Here is a 23996-nt window from a genome sequence, read left to right on the forward strand (position 1 = left end):
AGAAGAAAACATTTTAACTTATTTAAACAAATTTCCAAATCATTACCTGGTTATATTTTATAGATAGGAGCCTAGCATTTTAGGATCTGTGGCCCATGAAGAGTAGAGATCATTTGGTATATCTGCATATGTTTTTATAACCCTTAAAAATGCAAAAACCATATAACAAGATAAAAACACAAACAAACAAAATATAATCCCTTGTGCTACAGATTAGGAAACTACTTAGGTGAGGAAGTACTCTCTAAAGACATACAACATTTTGGGAATGAGGTGAAAGGCAGGCCATGAAACTTTGTAGCCTGTGCTCTTTCCACTGTGTAAAGCACACCTCACACAGAGGAGTGTTCATTTTATAACATGGCAAGGTCACCTATATGACCTTGTTCAATATGATCAACATATATAGCAACTGGGGGAAGCTCAACATTAACAATAAAACAATGCAATTTGCTTGCCCGGGGGTAAAATATATAAATAAAAATGCAAAAACTATTTTTAGTTCAGGGACCATATTAAACCAGACCATGTACCAAATCTAAGGGCTGTAGTTTGCCAACCCCTGATCTATTGACATTAAACCAAAGGCTTCTATACAGCAAGATACTTACAAGATGTCAAAGTATCATCCAGAGATTATCTACACAGAGTAAAAAAAATCCTTTTATAATAGATTTATGGTTACCACTTTGACCAGGTAATCAAATTTAGCATCAAAAATAGTGAAGTACCTGACAACACGTGCCTCCTAGCATGGTGCAATATGAATTACAAGACATCACCTATATATAAAAGCCTTTAGACTTAACGTAGAGTTTATAGTATATGTGGCAGATAGAGAAACAAGGTAAAAACATCACAAGGAATCAAGACAAATCCAGAATAGAACGTTCCAAAAGAATCTACAAGCTGCCCTGGCTGGTGTAGCTCAGTGGACTGAGAGCCAGACTGCAAACCAAAGGGTGACCGGTTCAATTCCCAGGCTGGGCACATGCCTGGGTTGTGGGCCAGGTCCCCAGTAAGGGATGTGAGAGAGGCAGACAACCACACACTTAAGTTTTTTTCCCTCTCTGTCTCCTTCCCTTCCCCTCTAACAATAAATAAATAAATAAATAAATAAAATCTTAATAAAAGAATCTACAAGCTGACTAGTCCAATTTCTTCAAAAAGCCAAGGTAATAGAAAAGAAAGTAGGAAGCTATGCTAGAATAAAAAAGACTAAAGAAACATAACCAACTACAATGCATGAAACTTGGCTTTCTGTTAGGTAACAAAAAACAACCTTAAACAAGGGGGGAGATCTGAATATAAAAAGGATATTTAAATGCTTTTTCTTAGATGTGACAATAGATTGTGGTAACATAAGAAAACTCTCTTTTAGGAAACATTGTTTAAGTATATGGGAGTAATATGTCATAATGTCTGGTAATTATGTCCAACGTTTATTAAATAGCATGCACTGTATTTTTTGGACTATAAGACGCGCCCCCCCAATTTGGGAGGGATAATGGTTGTTAATGCTGCTGTTCAGTTCTGTTTACATGTACATTGGTGAAATATTATGTTATGCTACTAAATATTTTACCACATTTTTTGCTTCAATTTCTTTTTCCTATTTTCCTCTTCTAAAACCTAGATGCATCTTATGGTCCGAAAAATGTATGTTTTTTTTTAAGGAAAATATACTCAGACAAAACACACTGGTAAAATATTAATTGTTCAAGGCTGTAAAGTATATAAGTGATAATGATACTGATCAACATTTTTCTATACTTTAAAATTTTCATAAATAATTTGGGACAGGAAAAAGCAAACTTATTAATACTTCTTATGTTAAGTAATACCATATCAACTAAAGATTAATAGGCTGGTATTGCTGAAGGAATCCTAGTTGCCAACCAGGATTCCCCCACCCTTCTGCCAGGTAAACCTTCACACTACACTGATCCCTTCTTTCTCTTCTTTTTTTCCACCATACTCTTATTGCTCCTGCCAATCATTTACCAAACTTATGGGACTCATCATCACCAGAAACACTGCTTCCTTGAGCTCTCCCATAGAAGCCAATCTCTGCTTGAAAGAGTGACAGAGGGGAAAAAAAATGGTATTCAAGCCCCTATTAACAACTGAAAACAAATCCTCTTAGAAAGGAATGATGAGAAAAAATTAATGAGAAATCACAGAATTAAAGATAAGATACATAGAAGAACTAAGTAGTATGGAAAGAGGCTGGTATTACCTAGAGAGTTTAATATACATAATCCCTGAGACCCTACAATTCCACCAGAAGATACATGCCCTAGGGAAATCTGTGCACATTGCCCCTGACATATATATTTGAACATTCATAGCAGCATTGCCAGAAACTAAAAACTAGAAACAATCCAACTGTTTACCCTTTGGTAAACTGATAAATTGTACAATATTTTACAATGGAATAATATACAAGAAGGAAAATGAAGAAACAAGACACACAGAATAAGTGGTATGAAAAACTTGAAAACAGTGTTGAACAAAAGAATTCTTACACAAATGATTATATAAATGGAATCACAGATTATGTAGAATTCAAAAACAAAACTAAACTGCATTATGAGGATATATGTTTAGATGATAAAACTATTACAAAAGAGTTAACTAGCAATGTTATATTTTTTACCCTAGTGATTATATAGGCATTCACTCATAACTTGTTATACTGTTATCTGTTTTTATCACTTTGCTCTAACTATGGCAAAATTTATAATAAACGAGAAAGTGCTGCAATTACATTTTAAAAAATATCAATTAAGCAGGCTTCTATTAAGCCAAGGCTATCATTTTTAACATTGTTTTGGTAAGAAAATGTCCAGGCTTTCAAATAATGGATTTGTAAAGGAAAATTTAAACACAGCTCATTTACTTGAGGCACTATGGTTCAATGAGGAACTTAAAGTACTATCTCTGCATGTATATAAAACGTTACATTTACAAGAAAGAAGTCTTTTCTCCCATTACAGATAAAAGATACCAATAGGGGGACAGGGGATTAATAGTTTTGAGTTTAAATTAACAAAGACCATGTCTTTGAATAAGAGCAATAAAATAAAAATATTTCCAAATAGCTATAAAAATGGAAGTAGTATACACAAAATACTTAACCTTCCTTTCAAGTACTGCGGAAGTCCCTGCCTTTTATTATATGCTCATTATTTTAATAATACTCTCATTATTTTAACAATGAAACAGTTATGTATTAGTTTGAAACCTAAAATGCAAAGATACATTACATGTAATACCTTTCTGTTGTGGCTGCTGTAATAAAGGCTGTGGCTGAGTCTGCAGTAGTGGAGTAATAGAAGCTGCTGAAATCTGTGCCTGCAGCAGTGACTGAGGCTGGGGCTGAGCCTGAACACCAAATGTCGTCTGTGGTGCAATTGGCTGAAGTACAGCAGGAGGAGTCTTCAGTAAAGGTTGGGTTTGGGACTGATTCTTAAAAATAAAATAAATAAAATGTTAAAAAAGGAAGAAAAATCTTTGTGAGTTGACTCAGTTATCATGTTTCAGTAATATCAAACTCCACATACCTGATTTGGTAGTGTTTGAATTCTCTGTGCATTCCATTTAAAAGGCATATTAGGATTATATGTAGCTTCAACCAATACTCTGTCACCCACTTGTGGGGTTTTCCCTTTGACAGCACTGGAAAAAAAGTAAGTTAAATATAAACATACTTAAAAGAGATTCCCCCCCAAAACATGTGTGTGTGTGTGTGTGTATAGTATTTTAAAGTAAACTATATCTAACCCTGATAAATTGAATAAAAAATATAAAATAAAATCTACCTGATTTGGAAGCTTAAAACCCTCTTATAAAAAGTAGATAATCCTCCAAAACTAAATTGTATTTAAAAACTGATGTTTCCACTTCTCTAAACACAAGGTTTAAAGTGGAAGAAACAATTTTCCATCCCAATTTCTCCTAATATTGTGTCCCTCCCTCTACAACACTTTTTAATTTTGTAACTGAAGAGTAAGATTTGCTTTGGACTTTGGAAAGATAAGAGAAATGCACATAAAAGGGAAAATAGGAGACCCGTTTTCAGAAAAAACGTACAGTAATTAAACCTAACCTTCTAAATAAAGTACTTCTCAGGAAGGTCATTAGAAATAGATTTGAAATATCTAAGGAAATTCACATTTTCTGCATTCTCCACAACACTTAAAAAAATACTATTTTCAGTATGTTAGTTTACCATTCAATCCTATTAGTATTTTTTATTTTAAAATGTTTTTAGCATATATAGTCTAACAGAAGTTTAAAAGGCATATGACTGCCCTGATCAGCATTGTTTCAGTTGGCCGAGTGCTGTCCTGCAGGGTGAAAGATCGCCAGTTCGATTCTGGTCAGGGTACATGCCTGGGCTGCTGGCAGATGCCAGGCTGGGGTGCATGCAGGAGGCAGCTAACCAATGTTTCTCTCATACATTGATGTTTCTCTCCCTCTTTCTCCCTCCCTCCCCCTTTCTCTAAAAAATAAAAAAATCTTTTCTAAAAAGAAAAAAAAAAAAAAAAAAAAAAAAAACACACGACTATTTCAATCTCTAATCTCACTGTATGTCTGCCCATGAAAAATCAGAAATGGTAATTCACTCTTGTAAAACATTTATAAAGAATTCAGCCCTGGTTGGTGTAGCTCAATGGACTGAGCGCAGACTTCGAACCAAAGGGTGGCCGGTTCAATTCCCAATTAGGGCACATGCCTGGGTTGCAAGCCAGGTCCCCAGTGGGGGACATATGAGAGGCAACCACACATTGATGTTTCTCTCCCTCTCTTTCCTTCTCTCTAGAAATAGATAGATAGATAAAATGTTGTATGTGCTTAAAGAAAAGAAAGAATTCATCTAACTTTGTTCAATAATCAAATGGTATCTTCAGTCACATACTCCATCAAAAAAGGTCACAGATGCAAACGTAACAAGCTGAATGATTAAAACAGAAGATTGCCCTGGCTGGCATAGCTCAGTGGATTGAGTGCGGGCTGCGAACCAAAGTGTCACAGGTTCGATTCCCAGTCAGGGCACATGCCTGGGTTGCAGGCCACGGCCCCCAGCAACCACACAATGATGTTTCTCTCTCTCTCTCTCTCTCTCTCTCTCCCTTCCCTCTCTAAAAATAAATAAATAAAATATTTAAAACAACAACAACAACAAAAAAAAAAAACCAGAAGATTATAACTAAACCACAATCCTGTGACACAATTAAGCAGATGCCTTATCAATATACTTAATGTTAAATACAACAAGGCATCTGCCAACACCTAATGAAATTTACCTAAGCTGAAAGAATACATCTTCATCCACAAATCCAAATGTATCATGTAGTTTTGTGACCACCCCTGTGAAAACACGCTGTTTCTGAGGTTGAGTTTGTTGTTGACTGGACCTTGGTGTTGGATATGATACAGTTATCTGTGCTGCAGGCTGAGGAGTAGATAGGCTAAGACTTGTAGGCAGTGCAACAGCTGGCTATAAAACAAAATCAACATCAAATTAAGGTAACGATTTGAAACAGTCTAGAAATATAAAATAATTACTTTATATTTTAAATTTAAAACTGAAAATTCTAAAATTTATTTGAAGTTAGAAAATACATATAAATATGTATACCTTCAGATGAGAATCAAGTCCAAAAAATTATGCTATTTTTTATTTATTTCATCAAGTTCCCTCAGATCAATGTTTCACAGGTTGTTCCAGGAAAAAGATATTATAGTACATTAAAAAACACTTCATATTTCAGCTCACTCTTAGAAATTAAAAATCCACAGTGGCATAACAAAGACTCAGGCAAGTCCTATGTAAGTGAAATAAACCACACAGATAAAGACCAATCTGCATGAACTCACCTACGTGGAATCAAAAAAAAAACAAAGAACTCAAAGAAACAGAATCAAATGGTGGCTGCCAGAGGAATGTGGGAGGGTGGGGGAAATATGTGTGAAGGTGATCAAAAAAGATAAACTTCCAGTTACAAGATAAGTAACTTCTGAGGATACAATGTACAGCATGATGATTATAGTTAATAATACTATATTATATATTTGAAAGTTGGTAAGAGAGATCTCAAGTTCTTACCAGGAGAAAAAAATCATAACTGTGAGGTGACATATTTAACTAAACCTATTGTGGTAATAATCATTTTACAATACATACATTTATCAAATCATTATGTTGTACCTTTAAACTAAAACAACATTATATGTCAATTATATCTCAACCTGAAAAAAATGAACTCTCAGTGTTCTTTTCTGGCATAATCAAGCATGGATAACATCTTACTGATTAAAACTTCTGTATATAAATAGAAATAAAATCAAAATAATGGAAAGGAACAATCATCTGCTTCCTCAAGTCAAACCATGGAATTTGTTTTATACCTGCTCAATAAAGCAAGTCTCCAAGCTCTACAACTAAAAAAAATAAAAGGAAAGTCCTATATACACATAATAAAGGAACTCAGTATTTCTGAAACTATTATCATGAAACCATTTTCTCCTGCAATTTAACATCTTAACACACTAAAGGTTTATGGACCACACTTTGGAAAATACTATCTGAAGAAAAGACAAACTTTTACAGCTTTTCTACTCAATTTGGAAATTCTATTAGAGATTGAAAATATGACATAGATGTTAGCTGATTTTAGTCAATAGGAAATGGCAAGTGAGGTAGATTTCTCATTTGAAGGGTACATTAAAAAAAAACAAAAAACAACAGATTCAAGACTAAAAAGGTATGCAAAGTTATCCAGTAAAAACCTTCTCTCCTATTCTTGTTCCTCAGCTACTCCGTTCCCTAACTACGGGAGCAATACATATTAGAGACCCTGCTTATATTTATTAGAGATCCTTGGGTACAGCATATAACCCAAGGATAGTTTTTACCTTCTTTAGGGATTGTAAAAAAGAAAGAAAAAAAGAAAAAAAAAAAAAAAAAAGCAACAGAGACTGAGTGGCCCAGAGAGCCTAAAGTAAAATAGCACTACATTCAAAAGTTCAAAAACTTAATGTTGCTAAAAATTAAGCTGACAATGTAACACAGTTACTTCACCTAAAATCAACCTTCAAAAGATATATAACATGTACAAAAAATTTTCCTAAATATTAGTCCAAAGAAAATGGAAGGCCAAAATCAGGATTAAGTTTAAAATAAGACCTCATATTTATTCAAACTAGACACAGGTAAATGTGCAATCAAAAACTGTATAAAACAAAAACATGCTTTCCATTTTTATTTAACATACTGCTAGACTAATATGTGAATCAAAAAAACATTCATCTTTAAACCCTGAAAGAAAAACTTTGGTCTGCTCTTCATTCAGACATCCAAAAGAAACAAACTAACCTGTGTTAAAAGGGTCTGCTGAGGTTGCTGTAACTGAAAATAGAAAAAACAAACAAAAACAGGAAAAAAAGAGAAAAGAATCAATGAGAATTGTTTCATATATGCTTTCTTCATGTAAGACAAAATTCCTATTAGATGGGTACTTCTAATTAAGAAACATGGAAAAAGTAATAGGTCATTAAGTATAAGGTTTTCTACAGCTATTTCTAACAACTCTAGACCTGATACATAATCAACTGTTTCAATAACAATGAAGAAATTGATCTTTTTTGTTATTTTATACAAATAACAACCACAAAAAAACCCAAGTCAAATTCCTAATGGGGAAGACTTCTGGTTCTGCCACACATTAATTACCATGGCACAAAAATGATTCAGTATCATCAATATGCTACTTGTACCAAAAACATTACTGGCTATCCAATTCATATGTATGCCCCTAAAATGAGCACTCCTGATAATGTGATTTGCCAATGCAAGCAGATGATAATAAAGACCACACACTCTGACATATAATTTTTCCAGCAAGAACTAAGTGTAACATTACCAGAAAGTAAAAGCAATTGGTATAAAACAGGAACTTTTAAAACTCTGGAATAGAAACTTGACTTAAGCTGGGCTAAAAGAACCTATATGAAATTCTAGAGGTTAAATCTATCAAATTACTGCCCTGACCAGGTGGCTCAGTTGGTTAGAGCATCGTCCCATGTACCAAACGGTTGTTGAGGGTCCAATCCCTGGTCTGGGCATGTATGGGAGGCAATGGATCGATGTTTCTCCCTTTCTCTCACTTCCTTCCTCTCTCTCTAAAATCAATATACATATGCTGGGGTGAGGATTAAAATAAATAAATAAAATTATCATTTTTCTGTAAATAAAAAATGATGATACTGCTTTTCTTCATTAAGAAAATTTTGTGTGTGTGTTTTTTTAAAGAATACTCAATAACAGCTTTTTAATTTTTTTTATATTGGTAGCGATGGCAGTGGTGGTGGTGGATGGTAGGGACAGCTTTTTAATTCTTTTGGGATCAGACAGGGAGAAAAGATAACATTTCATTTTTATTTACAAAGACATAATCTACTCATAATCTATTAAACCGTTGTAAAGATAGTTCAACAGAAAAAAATGTCCTTATCTGTATAAAAAAGAATTTTAAAAGATTGGAGAGATTCTAAACAGAAAGGCTATAATAATTTTGTTTTTCATCAATTCATTCAGTCTCACATAATTAATTCTTGTTTTGTTTGATCTTGGGTTGCTTTTATTAACCCACCAGCTTCTCTATTAGTTCTAGAAATCTTTACTCAGTCCAGTGGTATAATCTTGAAGTTATGTAAGCAATGTGATTCAAAGTGTGTACTCCGATGACTGTCATAATCCTTTCCACGAGTCTCTAAAACACAGTTTGGTATTGAAGATGAAGCATTTCACCTGACTGCAAGAGCTTTCCAGAAAGCATCAGAGTAAAACAGTAACTTTGCTGATTTTGTTAGAGGTCCAGAGATCTCACTACAGGCTTCTAAGTCAATAAAATTTGTTTTTAAATCATTCATCTGGATAGAATAAAAGTTTTCTTTTTTATGGGGGAAAAAGAAAAGCCTTGGCTGGCATAGCTCAGTGGACTGAGTGCAGGCTGCGAACCAAAGAGTCGCAGGTTTGATTCCCAGTCAGGGTACATGCCTGAGTTGCAGGCCATGACCCCCAGCAACCGCACATTGATGTTTCTCTTTCTCTCTCTTTCTCCCTCCCTTCCCGCTCTAAAAATAAATAAATAAAATCTTAAAAAAAAAAAAAGAAAAGAAAAGGAAAGAAAAAGTGGGGGGGGGGGGGGGGCCCTGGTGTGCCTCTGTGGATTTTGAGCGTCAGCCTGCAAACCAAAGGTTTGCCAGTTCAATTCCTGTTCAGGGTACATGCCTGGGTTGCAGGCCAGGTCCCCAGTTGGGGGCACACAAGAGGCAACCACACATTGGTGTTTCCCTCTTTCTCCCTCCCTTCCCCTCTTTCCAAATATAAATAAATAAAATCTTCAAAAAAAAGAGAAAAGAATAAGTAACGTCTTTTTAAAGGCACTATCATTTTGAGTATTTACGTTTTCATATGGTTCCACCTAACACATAATCTTTAATAATGTTATTTCGTAACAGCACTAAAATAAGTCTATGGGTATTCTAAAAACAAGATAGCCAACTTTAACATCAATGTCTTGTCAATTTTTAAAAGTTTAAAGCAATGATTGGTGAGATGTTGTAATCTTCAGGGAAAATACAGTGCTTCTGAAACCCCAAGGTACTTAAGTCAAGGATAAAACTGTGGCATGGATCTAGGGATGAGAACTTCCAGGTGGAGAAGCCTATTTCTCTGTGGTGTCTTCAGATCCAAGTGTTGGTCCCCCTTTACTTGTCTCCCTTTTTCCTTTTCTGGCTGCTTTACTTTCCTGAAGCTTCTTAAATGCACTGAGAAGGAATGAAACTACCTCTTAACCTTGGAAGAGCCTAGAATGGGTGCTAAGGATAGAACCTATCCAGATTTCTGCAAGCAAAATGCTTTTCCTTGACAAACTCCTCCTAAGGTTCAGTTTTTCTTTTCTCTTCCTATCAATCACAGATATAAGACCTTGAGGCACATGATAAGAGTATGAGCCTAGGGAAAAGGGACCAAAGAAACTTACTTTTAGTCTTAAGACAGGATTTCCAAATTGGGAATAGGGTGGAAACTATAAGGGTAGGTTCCTCTTATTTTTAACAATTCTATTTTAGTATTTTGTATATTGGGCTTCAATATATAATAACATTAAGAAAAAAGGGGGAGGGTTGTATTGTTTAAAAAATAAAGGCTGAAAGAAAAATCAATAAAGCTTTTCACTTCCACATGTAGTCCAGTACAGCACAGTAGGACTACAGGTTCCAGACAAGAATTCAGCCAAAGACTCAGAAACAGAGACTGTCCACTGCATGTTTCCTTAGAAACACATGGCAAACACTGGCTGCTAATTGAAGATGTGGATTTTCAGAACCTGTCTCCTCTCTTCCTTTTCCTTGAAGACATTCCTTTTCTACCTACCTCAATTCCCCAAACCCCCTGAAATTCAAATGACACGCCGAAGTAGTTAATAGGAAAATAAATTATATATGATTAAATTTGAAACATAATGATTTTAAAAACCAGATTTTAACACGGAAGACATAAACTAACCTGTTGCTGCACACTATACAAGGCCTGCTGAGGTTGTGAATATTGCTGGGAAAAAAATTTTTTCAAAGAAAAATATATACATTAGTTTTATATATTCTCAAAAAACAATATAAATACAAACATACAAATTATAACCAGAATTATGCTAAGAAGAAATTTTATGGAACAACTCAATGAAATCTAAAATAAACAAAATCGTGATTATAACTCGGATCCATCAAGAACTGAATTTTGTTCAAATAATTAAAGTATAAGAACTGCCCAATGTAAGAGTTTGACTATGAAACTACCTTCCTCTTTATATCCTGGGCATACGTAATATTTTTTTTTCTCCAGAAAAAAACAAGCATATTAAAAACCCACAACTAGCCCTGGTTGGTGCGGCTCAGTGGATTGAGCGCAGGCTGGGAACCAAAGGGTCACCAGTTTGATTCCCAACTGGGGCACATGCCTGGGTTGCAGGCCAGGTCCCCAGTAGGGAGTGTGCAGGAGGCAACCACACACTGGTATTTCTCTCCCTCTCTTTCTCCTTCCCTTTCCCTCTATCTCAGAATAAATAAATAAAATCTTTTAAACAAAACAAAAACAAAACAAAAGAAAAAATCCCTCAATCATTCATTCTTTAAAAAGTGAAGGTGCCAATCCTTGCTACACAGACCTGACAGTTTTTTATGTCACATAGCAAAACCTATTAAAGATTCACCTGTTGCAATGCAGCTGCTGCAGCTGCGGCTTGTTGTTGCAATGCTGCAGTTTGAGTTAATTGATAGTTTGCTGGGGTTTGCGTGGTAAGGCCTGCTGCCGCCAATGCAGTTTGCTGTGTATAAATGGTAGGAGATGCTCCGAGGAGTGATGGCTGCTGAACACCCAATGCAGCTAAAATGAGATTGAAGGGCGGGGGGGAGAAATCAAGATTATTTGGATCCCTTCCAGAAATATTTCACAAGAGCTTAGTTATACATTATGGTCTGCCATGATTTAGTAAAAACCCAGAGAAAATGTTCAGTAATGCTCACTGAATTTATTAATGTCCTACCCCAGATCCCAATGGCTTTGTATTAAATGTTCATGTCATGATAGATATAAGAAAACATTAATCCACAAAACTAAACTATAGAATGAACCTATTCAATTTCACTTAAACCACAAGGCTAAATTACTGTGAATAAGTTATTTTTTGGAAAAAAACAAAAACAAAAGCAAAAACAAACAAAAAAAACCCCACACAACCATACAGCTTGGTTGGGGGCAGAGGGTAGTATTTTTAGGAAGAGCAAACAATAAATTATTTTACTATAAAATTACTGTTTTATTTTCATGCAGGTAAGAATCACATATTAAGGGAGTGTTGCTGAAAGTTACCTACCCTTAAACCTTCCTATTGGACAAACTCTTCCCGTACTTATACTCTGCATTAAAAAATGTAAAACTAGGCCCCGCTAGTGTGGCTCAGTGGATTGAATGCTGGCCAGAAAACCAAAGTGTCACCAGTTCAATTCCCATTCGGGGCACATGCCTGGATTGCAGGCCAAGTCCCCGGTGGGGTGGGGAGGGGGGGGGGGTCACCCGAGAGGCAACCACATGTTTCTCTCTTCCTTCTTTCCTCTCTCTCTAAAAATAAAATTAAATTAAATTTTAAAAAATGTAAAACCAGGAAGCAGACAAAAGCAACACTTTAAATGTACAAAAAGTTTATTTTAGTGTACTATACTGAGAAATGAGAGATAAAATTAATCCCATAATAACTTACAATGATTTGCATAATGAAAAAAATGGAGAGGTCTCTGAATAACAGGTTTAAGTACTTAATGTTTAATGTATGGGGGAGACCCAAAAAGCCTAGCATTTATTAAAAATTGTGTATTTATTCTTATGTTTAAACTTTAGTCACCAAGTACTCTCCATTTGAACCAATAAATCAAGACTTTCCAATGCTCAAAACAGTTTTTGAACTCATCTGTTTTGATGCCTTTTAGTGCTTCTGCTGTTTGTTGTTGTTGTTGTTGTTGTTGTTTTTTTGTTCCACCTATTCCACATTGGCAAACTGTTTCCCTTTGAGGACTTTTTTCAACCAGGGAAACAAAAAGAAAGTTGCTCAGGCGAGATCAAGTGAATAGGGAGAGTGGGGCAGAGTGAGAGGATCATGCCATTTTTTTGGTCAAAAAGTGCTGAATGCTCAGCTCTGTATGAGCAGGTACAGCTTGTAAATCGCCCATTGAGAAATGGGCAAAAGCCTTGAGTTTAAAACAAAGAAACAAACAAACAAACCCCTCACTGATGCCAATTACAGTGTCTCACAACAACGCCAGCTGGTACACTGATACAGACGGGTTTCTAGACCACTCACCTAGCAGAGGATATCTGTACTACAAGGGGCACACCCTCATATGCTTACATGGGGCTAAAAACTTAAGAAAACACAAGAAAGATTTTACTTGCTTTTACGCAATTCCATTAAATGCAAAAGAGCAATAGAATAAAACCTGCAGTCTAGAATTGCACTTCAAAATGTATAAAGTGGATAAACTTCAAATTGTATAAACTGGAATAATGACTAGCTCCCCAGGACATTAAAGTTTGAAAGAAGGGGTCCAAAGTCTAGGAAAAAATGAATTAAATAAGCACATACTTTAACTTCAGGATTTTCCAAAACCATTAATGTGCCCCAAAGAATTATGAATCTCAAAGAGGTTACTGTAAAAGCAGTATTTGCTCACAAAACACTCCCTTTTCCAATACATCTTGCTGTTATCTAAGATAATTTGGGGGGGGGGGGGGAAGCTCCTCTATAGCTGTTAATTACCCTAGAGAAAGAACAGTATTATGCTTTCAGAAAAGAGAATAATAAACTAAACAAAGCATCTTAGTCTGAAATACCCCAGAAAAATTTTTAGAAATGTGAAATTCATCACCAATCAGTTAAGAGTACAAATTAATTTTACTTAAAAATAAACAAACCAACAACAAAATAAGGTAAAAACAAAAACAAATCCCAGAAATCATGTTTGGGATTACTGTAAATTACTAATTACTCCCTGCAAAAACACTATACACAATTTGAAAAGGAGGGAAAAAAAGAGAGAGAGAACCTAAGGTGGGGGAAAAACCCTCCTAAATATCCTATATAGTACAAAATCCCTACCACATTAATGTTTTCTCTGTTGTTTTTAAGGTAAGTTAGACGCCACAGATAAGCAGAAAGGAAAAACAGGACTAACTAAATGAATGTAAATAGAAGTGGGAAATATCTTAACACCAATGTACGTTCAAAATGAGGTTAACTGCAACGAGAATAGAAAAAAAAGGACTGAAATCTGGGGCACAGATTCTAACTAGTGGGTCCTGCTAATCTTCTGAAATTATATGCAAAATTTCAGACCAGAAATTCCAGAACTTTCAACAAAGGTTAAGAACCACTGTTAGCATAACAGAAGCAAAATTCTCATGTAATCACCAAACATGGAAAGACTAGAAAAAATTATTAGTATTTTAAGTTCTAAGCACCTCCTTTACCCACCTGAGCTTTGACCTTAGCTCTGATGTTTCACTCCCCTGGTAACAATTTCAAGAACTTTGGAAAGTATTGGTAACTGCCACAGTAGAAGGAATCAGAGCCAATTTCTCAGAGAGTCTATTTTTTTCCTACTGCTTTTCTAGGTGTTCTGGAGTCTGGCGGCATACAACAGCCCAACATTAAGCACAAGTGGGATAGTAGATACCAAGCACTTCTCTTTTCGACTGCTGCCAGTCAGTGATGAATTAGAAACTACAAAACACATTAATTGGTAATGAAGAATTCTAGTGCCAGGAGAAATTTATGGGAAGGAAATTAACATTCTAGTATTCGTCTGACACTAATTTCAAATTGTGTGAAATCACTGAGCATGTTATGGCTTTTATACATCTGTAATATAGCTCTTTTGAAATTTACTGACATTTGAGATTTTAATCTCAATAAAGTATGTATTTCATTAATATTTATTAATGCTCCTTTCTGTGAATATCTGAACAGCTAACCTTGCATATTTGTATATAGCACTTTTCACTCTTCTTGTAGTTATAAAATTCTGCAACATAATTCTGTAACTTGTAAAGTACAAAGTTATTAACATCTGATTTAATCTTTCTATATAAGTAGCCGAACACTTGTCAGCCGTAGATCTTTTCCAATGATCCATATTGGCACAGTCTGTTCATTTATCTAATTCAAATATGATTGCTGAAGGTCTCCTGACTCATCCAACATATGCTTATCACAATGTATCAACACTTTCACAGACGAACCCATGAAACAAGCTCTACGTGGCCACAGGCTACCAGGTAAATCCATAAATTTAAGGGCTAAGTTTTGTTAAATCTTCAAGAACAAATGTTATATTATTTTCTAAAATGTAAAATCAGACCCTGACTGGTGTGGCTCAGTGGGTTGGGCATGGCCTTATAAATCAAGAGGTCACCAGTTTGGTTCTTGGTTGGGACACATGACTGGGTTGTGGGTATGTGAGAGGTAACCGATCTGTTTCTCTTGCATATCTATGTTTCTGTCCCTCTCTTTCTCCCTCCCTTCCCCTCTCTCTAAAATAAGTAAATAGCCCTGGCTGGTATGGCTCAAGGGATTAAGCACCAGGGTGGGAACCAAAGGGTAACTGGTTTGATTCTTAGTCAGGGCACAGGCCTGGGTTGCAGACCAGGTCCCCAGTAGAGGGTGCACAAGAGGCAACCACACAGTGATGTTTCTCTCCCTCTCTTTCTCCCTCCCTTCCCCTATCTCTGTAAAATTAAATAAAATCCTTAAAAAATAAAATAATAAAATATTAAAAAAGGAACCTGCCCCTTGTCTGTTGTCCTTTGGTCTTATGAAACTTACTGTTAAATTTTAAATTCCTTCTTACCTTTATACCTCAGGGCTTTATCTTTACTAAAATAAGTCAACTTTTGAGATAACAAATACAGCTGAAAATTCCAAACTGACCTGAGAAACTTCATTTTTTTACCTTTAGTGGAATTATTTAAAGGACTGTTGAGCAATGCTTTATCCTTTGAAATGTACATGTATCAATATATGTCCTAAAAGCAATCTTATGTTAATCAGAGAGAAAAACATGAAGATATGGAGGATTCTCTTTATAATTTGTAGATTTACTAAAATATTTTTAACCCAGGTTTTGAATCAAGTGAACAAGTCTTCTAAATGTCATATTCTATTCAATATTCTTCCTAAGAAGTGAGCTTTAAAGATTAGATTTCACACAAATACAAAACCTTTTTAAAGTTTATTTTATTCTCCTTCAAGAGAGAAGGGAAGGGAGAAAATGAAACACTGATGTGAGAGAGAAATACCAATCAGCCACCTTCTGCATATGTCCCCAATGGGAGATCAAGCCCGTGACCTGGACATGTGCCCTTACCGGGAATCAAACCAGCAACCTTTTGGTTACACAGGGATGCTGCAACCAACTGAGTCATGTCAGCCAAAGCCAAAATCTTCTTTTTTAATATATTGAGTTTAGAGAAAGAGAGGAAAGGAGAGAGAGAGAGAAACACTGATTTGTTGCTCCACCCATTCATGCATTCATTGGTAGCTCTTATGTGCCTCCTGATGGGGATCAAGCCCACAACCTTTGGCTTATCAGCAGGCCACTCTAATCATCAGAGCCACCCAAATGGGCTCAAATACAAAACCTCTGATGTCCTCATGCACAGGTAACTCTTACAATCAGACAACTCAATGGTCAATCCACTGCATGGCTTTCAAGGTTCTATTTCAAGCCCACCATGTACCCAATGACTGGAAATACTCTATACCTTTTAAGAGTAAGAAATTAAGGGATTAAGAATTAAAAGGGACAAAAGGTATAAACTTCCACTTATAAAATAGTCATGGAATATTTAAAAAAAAAAAGAAAGGCACAAAATAGTATTTTAAATATAACATATTCCAAGTGTTGAAATATCCTATAACTGCACTGTTCAATACACCAGCCAGCCGCCTTGTGTGGCTATTTCTATTTCAATTTGTGAAAATTAAATTAAATTAGAAATTCAGTTCCTCAGTCATACTAACTACATTTCAAGTGCTCAACAGCCACATGTGGCTACATATTAAACAATGAAGACACAGACTATATCTATCATGACAGAAAGTTGTTCTAAGTGGGAAAAAAAAAACCCTAACTAAATCAGTTGTATGGTGTTCTTAAAGCCTCTATAAAGATTACTATACTAACAGGCAGTAGCTCTTCTCCTCTCTTGAAGATGCACCAAAATGATGACTAGTGCTTCTGGCCATAGTCTCTTCTAGCTACTATTCAAATAACTGTTGGTCAACCCTTCCAGGCAGCTGAAGATACCCAACGTCATGATTTCCTCCATCCTTAATTGCATCTGGTATTTATCTACTTTTCGACCCCATCTCTTTCAAGGATTCTTGTATTACCCAGTGTTAATACTCACACTTTCAATGTTATTTCTGATACATTTTCAGCTATAATATATAGAAATCATGTCCCACATCATGAAACATTAGAATGCAAGAGAAGCCACAATTGCATACACACGAGTTGCACACTCAACTCAAGATACAGAGATGGGGCACTAACTGGCTTGCAGTTTGGTATGTTAATGCAGCTCTCATGGAATGAGAGCAAAGTTAAAGACATACTCAGAGAAAGAAGAAAAAATCTGTATTCACAATGAGCCTTTACAGACTTTATGGGCATGTTTTCTCTCACTCTTAGAAAAATGTTTTAGACAATCAGCTATTACACAGCACTAATAATGGGTTAAATACCCATATCAATAGCAATCCTTATCTACCAACTGAGCTGGAAACATCCAAATCTATCAATTGATAACTAATGTAAGTGAAGTACACATGGTACATCAGCTATTATTTCTTTGAAAAGACCATGAATCTTCCGATTTAAGAATCTGAGCTGCTGATTCAAGAGACTTTTTTTTAAAGGTTTTATTTATTTTTAGACAGAAGGGAAAAGAGGGGAAAAGAGAGGAAAAGAAACACCAATTGGTTGCCTCTTACACGCCACCCAGGTATGTTCCCTGACTGGGAATCAAATTGGTAACTTTCTGGTTTGCAGAACAAGACTCACTCAGTCCACTAAGCCACACCGGTAAGGGCAAAAGATTAGGTTTTAAAAAAGATGACCATCAGGTCAGAAGGAAGAGATAGAAAAAATGTAGTCATAATTGAATCACTACACTGGTAATATCTTGAGTCACCTGTGTTAAATTAAAAGCACCACATAAACTAACTCCTGAACTATCCATTTTTCTCTATAGCCACAATGCAGTCAACTTACAAACGGTCAAAAGAAACAGGTGAGAAAATAGGTCTGAATCCATCCCCACACTTTAATACCAAACACACATTGATATATTACTTATTTTCTTTTCTTTTTTTTTTAAAGATTTTATTTATTTATTTTTAGAGAGGGAAGGGAGAGAGAGAGAGAGAGAGAGAGAGAGAGAGGAGAGAGAGAAACATCAATGTGCGGTTGCTGGGGGCCGTGGCCTGCAACCTAGGCATGTGCCCTGACTGGGAATCAAACCTGCGACGCCTGGTTTGCAGCCCATGCTCAATCCACTGAGCTACACCAGCCAGGGCTGATATTACTTATTTTCTTAAAAGGATTTTATTTATTTTTAGAAAGAGGGAGGCAGGGAGGGAGGGAGAGAAACATTGACTGGTTGCCTCTCGCATGCCCCCAAATGGGTCCCCACCTGCAACCCAGGCATGTGCCCTGACCAGGAACCAAATTGGCAACCTTAACCTTTGCAGGCCAACACCAAACCCACTGAGCCATCCCCACACTGTAATAATATTGTTCCAATTATGCATATACACATGAAAATGTTCTGAGTCAAATATACTCAAGATATCCTGCCCTAGCTGGTGTGGCTCAGTGGACTCAGTGCCAGCCTGCAAACCAAAGGGTTACAGGTTTAATTCCCAGTCATGGCACATGCCCGGGTTGTAGGCCAGATCCCCCGTGGGGGCACATGAGAGGCAACCAGACATTGATGTTTCTCTCCCTCTTTCTCCCTCTCTAGAAAGAAATAAATAATCTTTTTAAACAGCGCATGTACACATGTACACACACACACACACACACACACGATCCCGAATCAATACACTTTATCTAAGGGCTATTCTAAATTCAGTGATCCTCGGCTAGCTCTTTCCATGTCTCTTTATACAACAGAAAAACTTAAAACTTTCAAACCTACAAGTTCTCATCCCAAATATGACTGTTAGTGAATCTGCACCATAAAACACTTCGGCTAGAAGATGGAAACATAGGATAAATACTAAGAACAAGTATTTCAGTGTCAAATTAGCCCTAGAAAGTCAGAAGTCCTTGAATACCATCCCAAGGAGTTTGACGTGTATTCAAAAATCCTTGAAGATATTTCTGCAGTTGAATTTAGACAACAGGCGATAAAATGAATCACATTCTGAGATCCTAACATTGATTCTCCTGTGACTGGTAAGACCTAAACAAAACTTCTTCACCTTCCTTCTTCTGTTAAAGAAAGTTTAGAAAGATCTATCGCTCAGGCCCCTCCAGTTTTGGAAAATTCTGTGATTTATGGAGAATCACCACCAAGTAAGAGATGGGAAAAGAGCTTCCTGACTTAAGTGAAGGATCTGTGCCAAGCACTATAGATTAATAAGATACAATGATTTGGGAAAGGTATGGAAGGGCCTTAAATGAGACTTTGGCATATAAGCAAAAGAAAGCTGCTACTGATGCAGATACCCAAATGTGAAGTGCAGAGGGCCTAAATGTAAAATGGAGGAGTATACTGAAGGTATTTTTCAAAGGGGAAAGGGTCAAGCTTTGATATGATTAAATATGGCAGTTAAAAGAAAATTAAAGGCAACAGATCACGACACCCAGGAATTACTGACTCTTTAACTGAATAGGCTCAGTATTAAAATTAATCAAGAACAATTCAAATACCAATTCTCAATTTTACAATAGGTCTCAGCAATAAACTGCTAGTATATGTACTTTTACTAACATTTTTAATATTACTTTAAATACATCAATTGTCTGAATGCACTGAAATTTTCAAATCACTGTTATCTGAGAGTTTTTAGCAAAAATGCAAAATAATCTTAGTAGAAAACTGAATAGAAAAGTCAGTAATTGAACAAAACCATGTTAAGTGATATGTAAGAAAGGAAATCATGATAATTTTTAGATTTTACTCTGAAGAAAAAATGAGTCAGGAATATAGGCAACAAATATTAAAATATTTCACTGGATTTGAATTATTCAGTTAACATTTTTCTGTTGCATATTTGATTTGTAACAGTGGTCTCTGATACTTACATATCTGGCATATTTCAATAGGTATATGTTGTTTAGTACAGTAGAACTAGCACCTAACCTATTACCTTAATTAAGTCATTTTTATGTCATTTATTAAAATTTTTTCTCAAATGTTTATACTTAAGTTCTCTGAGATAAAGTGGAAATAAGACATTTTAATTGCCTCAAAACTGAAAAAATTTAACTTAAGCATAAATTTGCTTGGCTCTGAGAATCAGATCGAATAAAGTAAAATGTGATTAGTCACAAAGCTTTATGAAGGCAAGAAAGCATTAACCCAACCCTGGCTGGGAAGCTTAGTTCGTTAGAGCATTGTCCTGACATGCCAACGTTCAGGTTCAATCCTCAGTAAGGGTGCATGCAAGAATCAATCAATGAACACATAAATAAGTGAAACAACAAATCCATGTTTCTCTAAAATATGTGTGTGTATATATGTATATAAATATAACAATCAGCCCAAAATGCAGCACCTAGAAATAAAATATTTTAATAAAAACAAAGTTACTAGAGAGTGCCATTTAGAAACTATTCCTGGAGTTTTACAGAAAAGCTGAGCATAGATGCTAACAATTACTGAAGTAATAATCCATCAATCAAATTTTAGAATTTGAAAAACTGATTAATGACAGTTCCATGAAAACCCATAAATAATTTCCTACAGCACAAACATAAGCCCTGTTTACACAAATACCATTATTTAAATTTGGACCCTCTATTGCCAAATATAAAAAGAGAGATCTACATTTACTACTGACTTTGACAAGTTTTATAAACCTTTGGTGTCTCCTTTGCTTAGTCTTAAAATAAATACAAAAGAGTGTAATATTTAAGTAATTACAATACAAATATTAAGAATTATAGACAGTAGCCCTGGCTGGTATAACTCGTTAGATTGACCACAGGCTGCATAGCAAAATGTCACTGGTTCAATTCCCAGTCAGGGCACATGCCTGGGTAAACAAGCCAGATCCCCATAGAGGGTGCATGAGATGCACCACTCACTGATGTTTCTCTACCCCTCTCTAAAAGAATAAAATAAAATCTTTAACATAAAGGAGAAACACTTGAATCTGAAATGTAATCTGTAACTATATTTCATATTATTTTCAGTTGCATGCAGAAGTAACTTCTGATCATTTACCACCCCCCAAGAACTAAAACAAAACCTTAAATTATCCAGAAAAAGGTCACCTACATAATTAATCATATCCATCAAATTTTAGAACACCCAAGTAAGAACATCACTGTCTCTGCAGTTGACCTCAAATTACAAAATAAGTCTTTTAAGTAAAATGCAGCAAAGAACTAGAACCAGATAGTTCATAAATAAAAACATTCAAATTAACAATAAGCTGTCACTTATCTGGGTATTCAAAATAACTCAAATTTCCATTATATACAATCTTATTTAAGATTCAAACCTTAAGTCAAGAAATAGTAAAACAAAAACAAAAACAAAAAAAACAAAAAAACTTCCTAAGAGCAATGGGAAAAACCTTATTGTGAAACATCTTCTGACAATTTTGTTGACTTTTGAAAATGTAAATATTCACTTGCTCCTTTTGTATCTTTTTCTTTTGCTTGGTAAATTCTTTAGAGTTGTTTTCCACTTTAATTTCAAACTGAAAACCACAGTCATGCATAATCTTTCATAAAGTATAAATTTTTGAGATTTATTTTTAAATACAGTTGAGCCTTAAACACAAGTTTGAACTGCAGTCTTATACATGTATTTTTTCCCAATAAATACGTACAGTACTCTAAGTGTATTTCCTCTTCTTTTGCTTTCAACATTTTCTTTTCTCTAGCTTACTTTAATGTAGGAATACTATATGTAATACATGTAACATACAAAATGTGTCAACTGTTTGTGTTATCAGTATGGCTTCCAGTCAACAGCTGGCTATTAGTAAAGTTTTAAGTTTGGGAGGAGTCAAAAGTAGTATAGGGATTTTCCACTGGGGGTGGGAGGATTCTATACCCCCAACATTCCCCTTGTCCAAGGGTAAACTGTGTAACTTTTGAATACTGACACCTTAACACCTCAAATGATTTTGGTAAACTCTAATTAATGAGTGAATGACTGCTAACCTCTAACATAATTAAATCAATTAAAAGTCAATCAATTTAAAGTTTGAAAAACTATAAAACTTCCAAATTGATGTATAAAAACAGTTTTGTTGTTTTTTTGCTAGTTGACTCATGAATGTTTAAAGGGGCCTGCCAAACAAAACTAAAAGATACAGAATTTGGGAACATTTTACACAGTATTATGCATAGCCTAATTCACAATTCTCAATCTCATGCCGCTGCTTCCGCAACGCCCCGCCCCCACAGTGCATGTGTTCAGTAGTCTGACCTGGTTGAGATACTGCAGTGGCTGTAAACTGAGTAGCCCATGGTGGATTCTTCTGTCCTCCAAACTGAGCCATGCTAGAAGCTGGGGGAAGACCTTCACGTGTTTGTCTTCTATAGCAGTGACCTATTAAGGAAGGATCCAGATTTTAAAGTCCAACCAAACTAGAAATATCACAAATGAAATGTTTAATTTGTCAAGGACATATTCATAGACCTAAGTATAAATTAAAAAGGGTATATGAATGTACGACAGGCAGCAAAAATTTTTACACTAGGTAGCTCATCAAAAGTATCCAACTTCAATAAACATTAGGGGTATACTTACAAAAAAGGCAATTCTTTCTGCGACTACAAACTGTCGCATTTAAACAGAAGACCATCTGTTGTTATCTACCCAATTCTTAACGTAAGTGTACAGTTTTATGTTCAAAGGAAATATAGCCTGCATGTTTCTTTTGGCAATGACTTGGGGATTCAAAATGGTCAAACCAATTACGGAAACTGGAAGAAACCGAGTAAAGTATTTAAGAGTATTTCGTTAACGTCTCCATACTTTCTCAAACAGAGCAGAAACGGGGAGGGGGTCCCTTTTTTCTCTTCTCTCCTTCTAGGGGAAAGACAGTTGAAATAACGGATGCCCTTTAAGGAGGCATCGCGAAGATCTCTCCCCTCCAAAATAGAAGTCAGAAAAGGCGAAGATCTCAGCCGGCGTACTCCCTCCATCCCCCGCGACTCGAAGGGGCCGGAGCTCTGCCATCCATCTTCCTCCAGCCCCAGCTCCTCACGGGTCTCAGACCAGGGGAGACGGAATCCTCCGTCCCACGAGCCTGGGCGAAGGGCCAACAGAGGAATACTGAGAACCCTAATCCTCCGAAACCCTGGGCCGGACCAGACAGCCTCCGTCTCTCCCCCAACCCACGGCACTCCGAGTGGCCCCAACGACCCAAAGACCAAGGGGCCAAAACCGCACTGGCTCGGGAACTAGGGACGGCCGTCGAAAGTCCCCCTGAGCTAGCCAAAGTGAAGCTGAGGGGCGTTGGAGGCACACCATCGGGACTGCGGGGAACAGCGCGGGGTGGGGGAGGGGCCGGGCGCGCGGGGCCTGCTCCGACCCGCACAAAAGGGACCGTGTCCCTCCCGTCTCAGTCCCACGAGGATCCCACCGTCGTCAGCCAGCAGGCGCCGTGCTACCGAAAGGGTCGTTCCCAGGCCTTCCGCGGATCAATTGGACTTCAGCTCCGCCACCTCCGCCGCCGCTTGAACGGAGAGAACTAGACCTTCACCTGAATTGGGTCCCGGCTAACACCGAAGCCATTTCAAACCCATCAGCCTGAAGCGCATGCGCCAACTTCCCCCTCTTCCTCTCCGCCTCTCCCTAGCTACCCACCTCTCCGAGGAGCGGCGCATGCGGGTTTACGTTGTACGTGCGCGCTCCCAAGTGGCGTTCAATACGGCTGGAGCTAGTACGTGCCTACGAAGGGTTACGTTGACTTCGCCCTAACAATGATGCGAGTCTGTATCTATGCGCAAGCTTTGTGGGAAAGGCTTTCCAACGGACCAGAAGGAAAAAAAAAAAACAACAAAAAAACCTTCGGGCACGTGATCTCATAAGCCCGCCGCCATTTTGTGCCTCCCTCCCCTTTTTTTCTAGTGCTAGTGCTTGATAGAATGGATGTATGCTGTGGGCTCCCTCTTTT

At 36.5% G+C, this 23996-nt stretch overlaps 1 protein-coding gene across 1 annotated transcript in view; it reads right to left on the reverse strand.

Moving 5' to 3' along the window:
* CCAR1 (cell division cycle and apoptosis regulator 1) overlaps nt 1-23663 on the reverse strand; it is a 49127-nt gene extending 25464 nt beyond the window's left edge. The window contains 8 exon segments of the mRNA XM_036027512.1: nt 3279-3471; nt 3567-3681; nt 5313-5506; nt 7385-7417; nt 10580-10624; nt 11283-11455; nt 22301-22423; nt 23463-23663. Coding sequence (XP_035883405.1) covers nt 3279-3471; nt 3567-3681; nt 5313-5506; nt 7385-7417; nt 10580-10624; nt 11283-11455; nt 22301-22373 — 826 coding nt within the window. The 5' untranslated portion in view covers nt 22374-22423; nt 23463-23663.
* Nucleotides 23664-23996: the final 333 nt, after the last annotated feature.

The sequence above is a fragment of the Phyllostomus discolor genome, chromosome 5, assembly GCF_004126475.2.
Source record: "Phyllostomus discolor isolate MPI-MPIP mPhyDis1 chromosome 5, mPhyDis1.pri.v3, whole genome shotgun sequence".
Classification (NCBI taxonomy): domain Eukaryota; kingdom Metazoa; phylum Chordata; class Mammalia; order Chiroptera; family Phyllostomidae; genus Phyllostomus; species Phyllostomus discolor.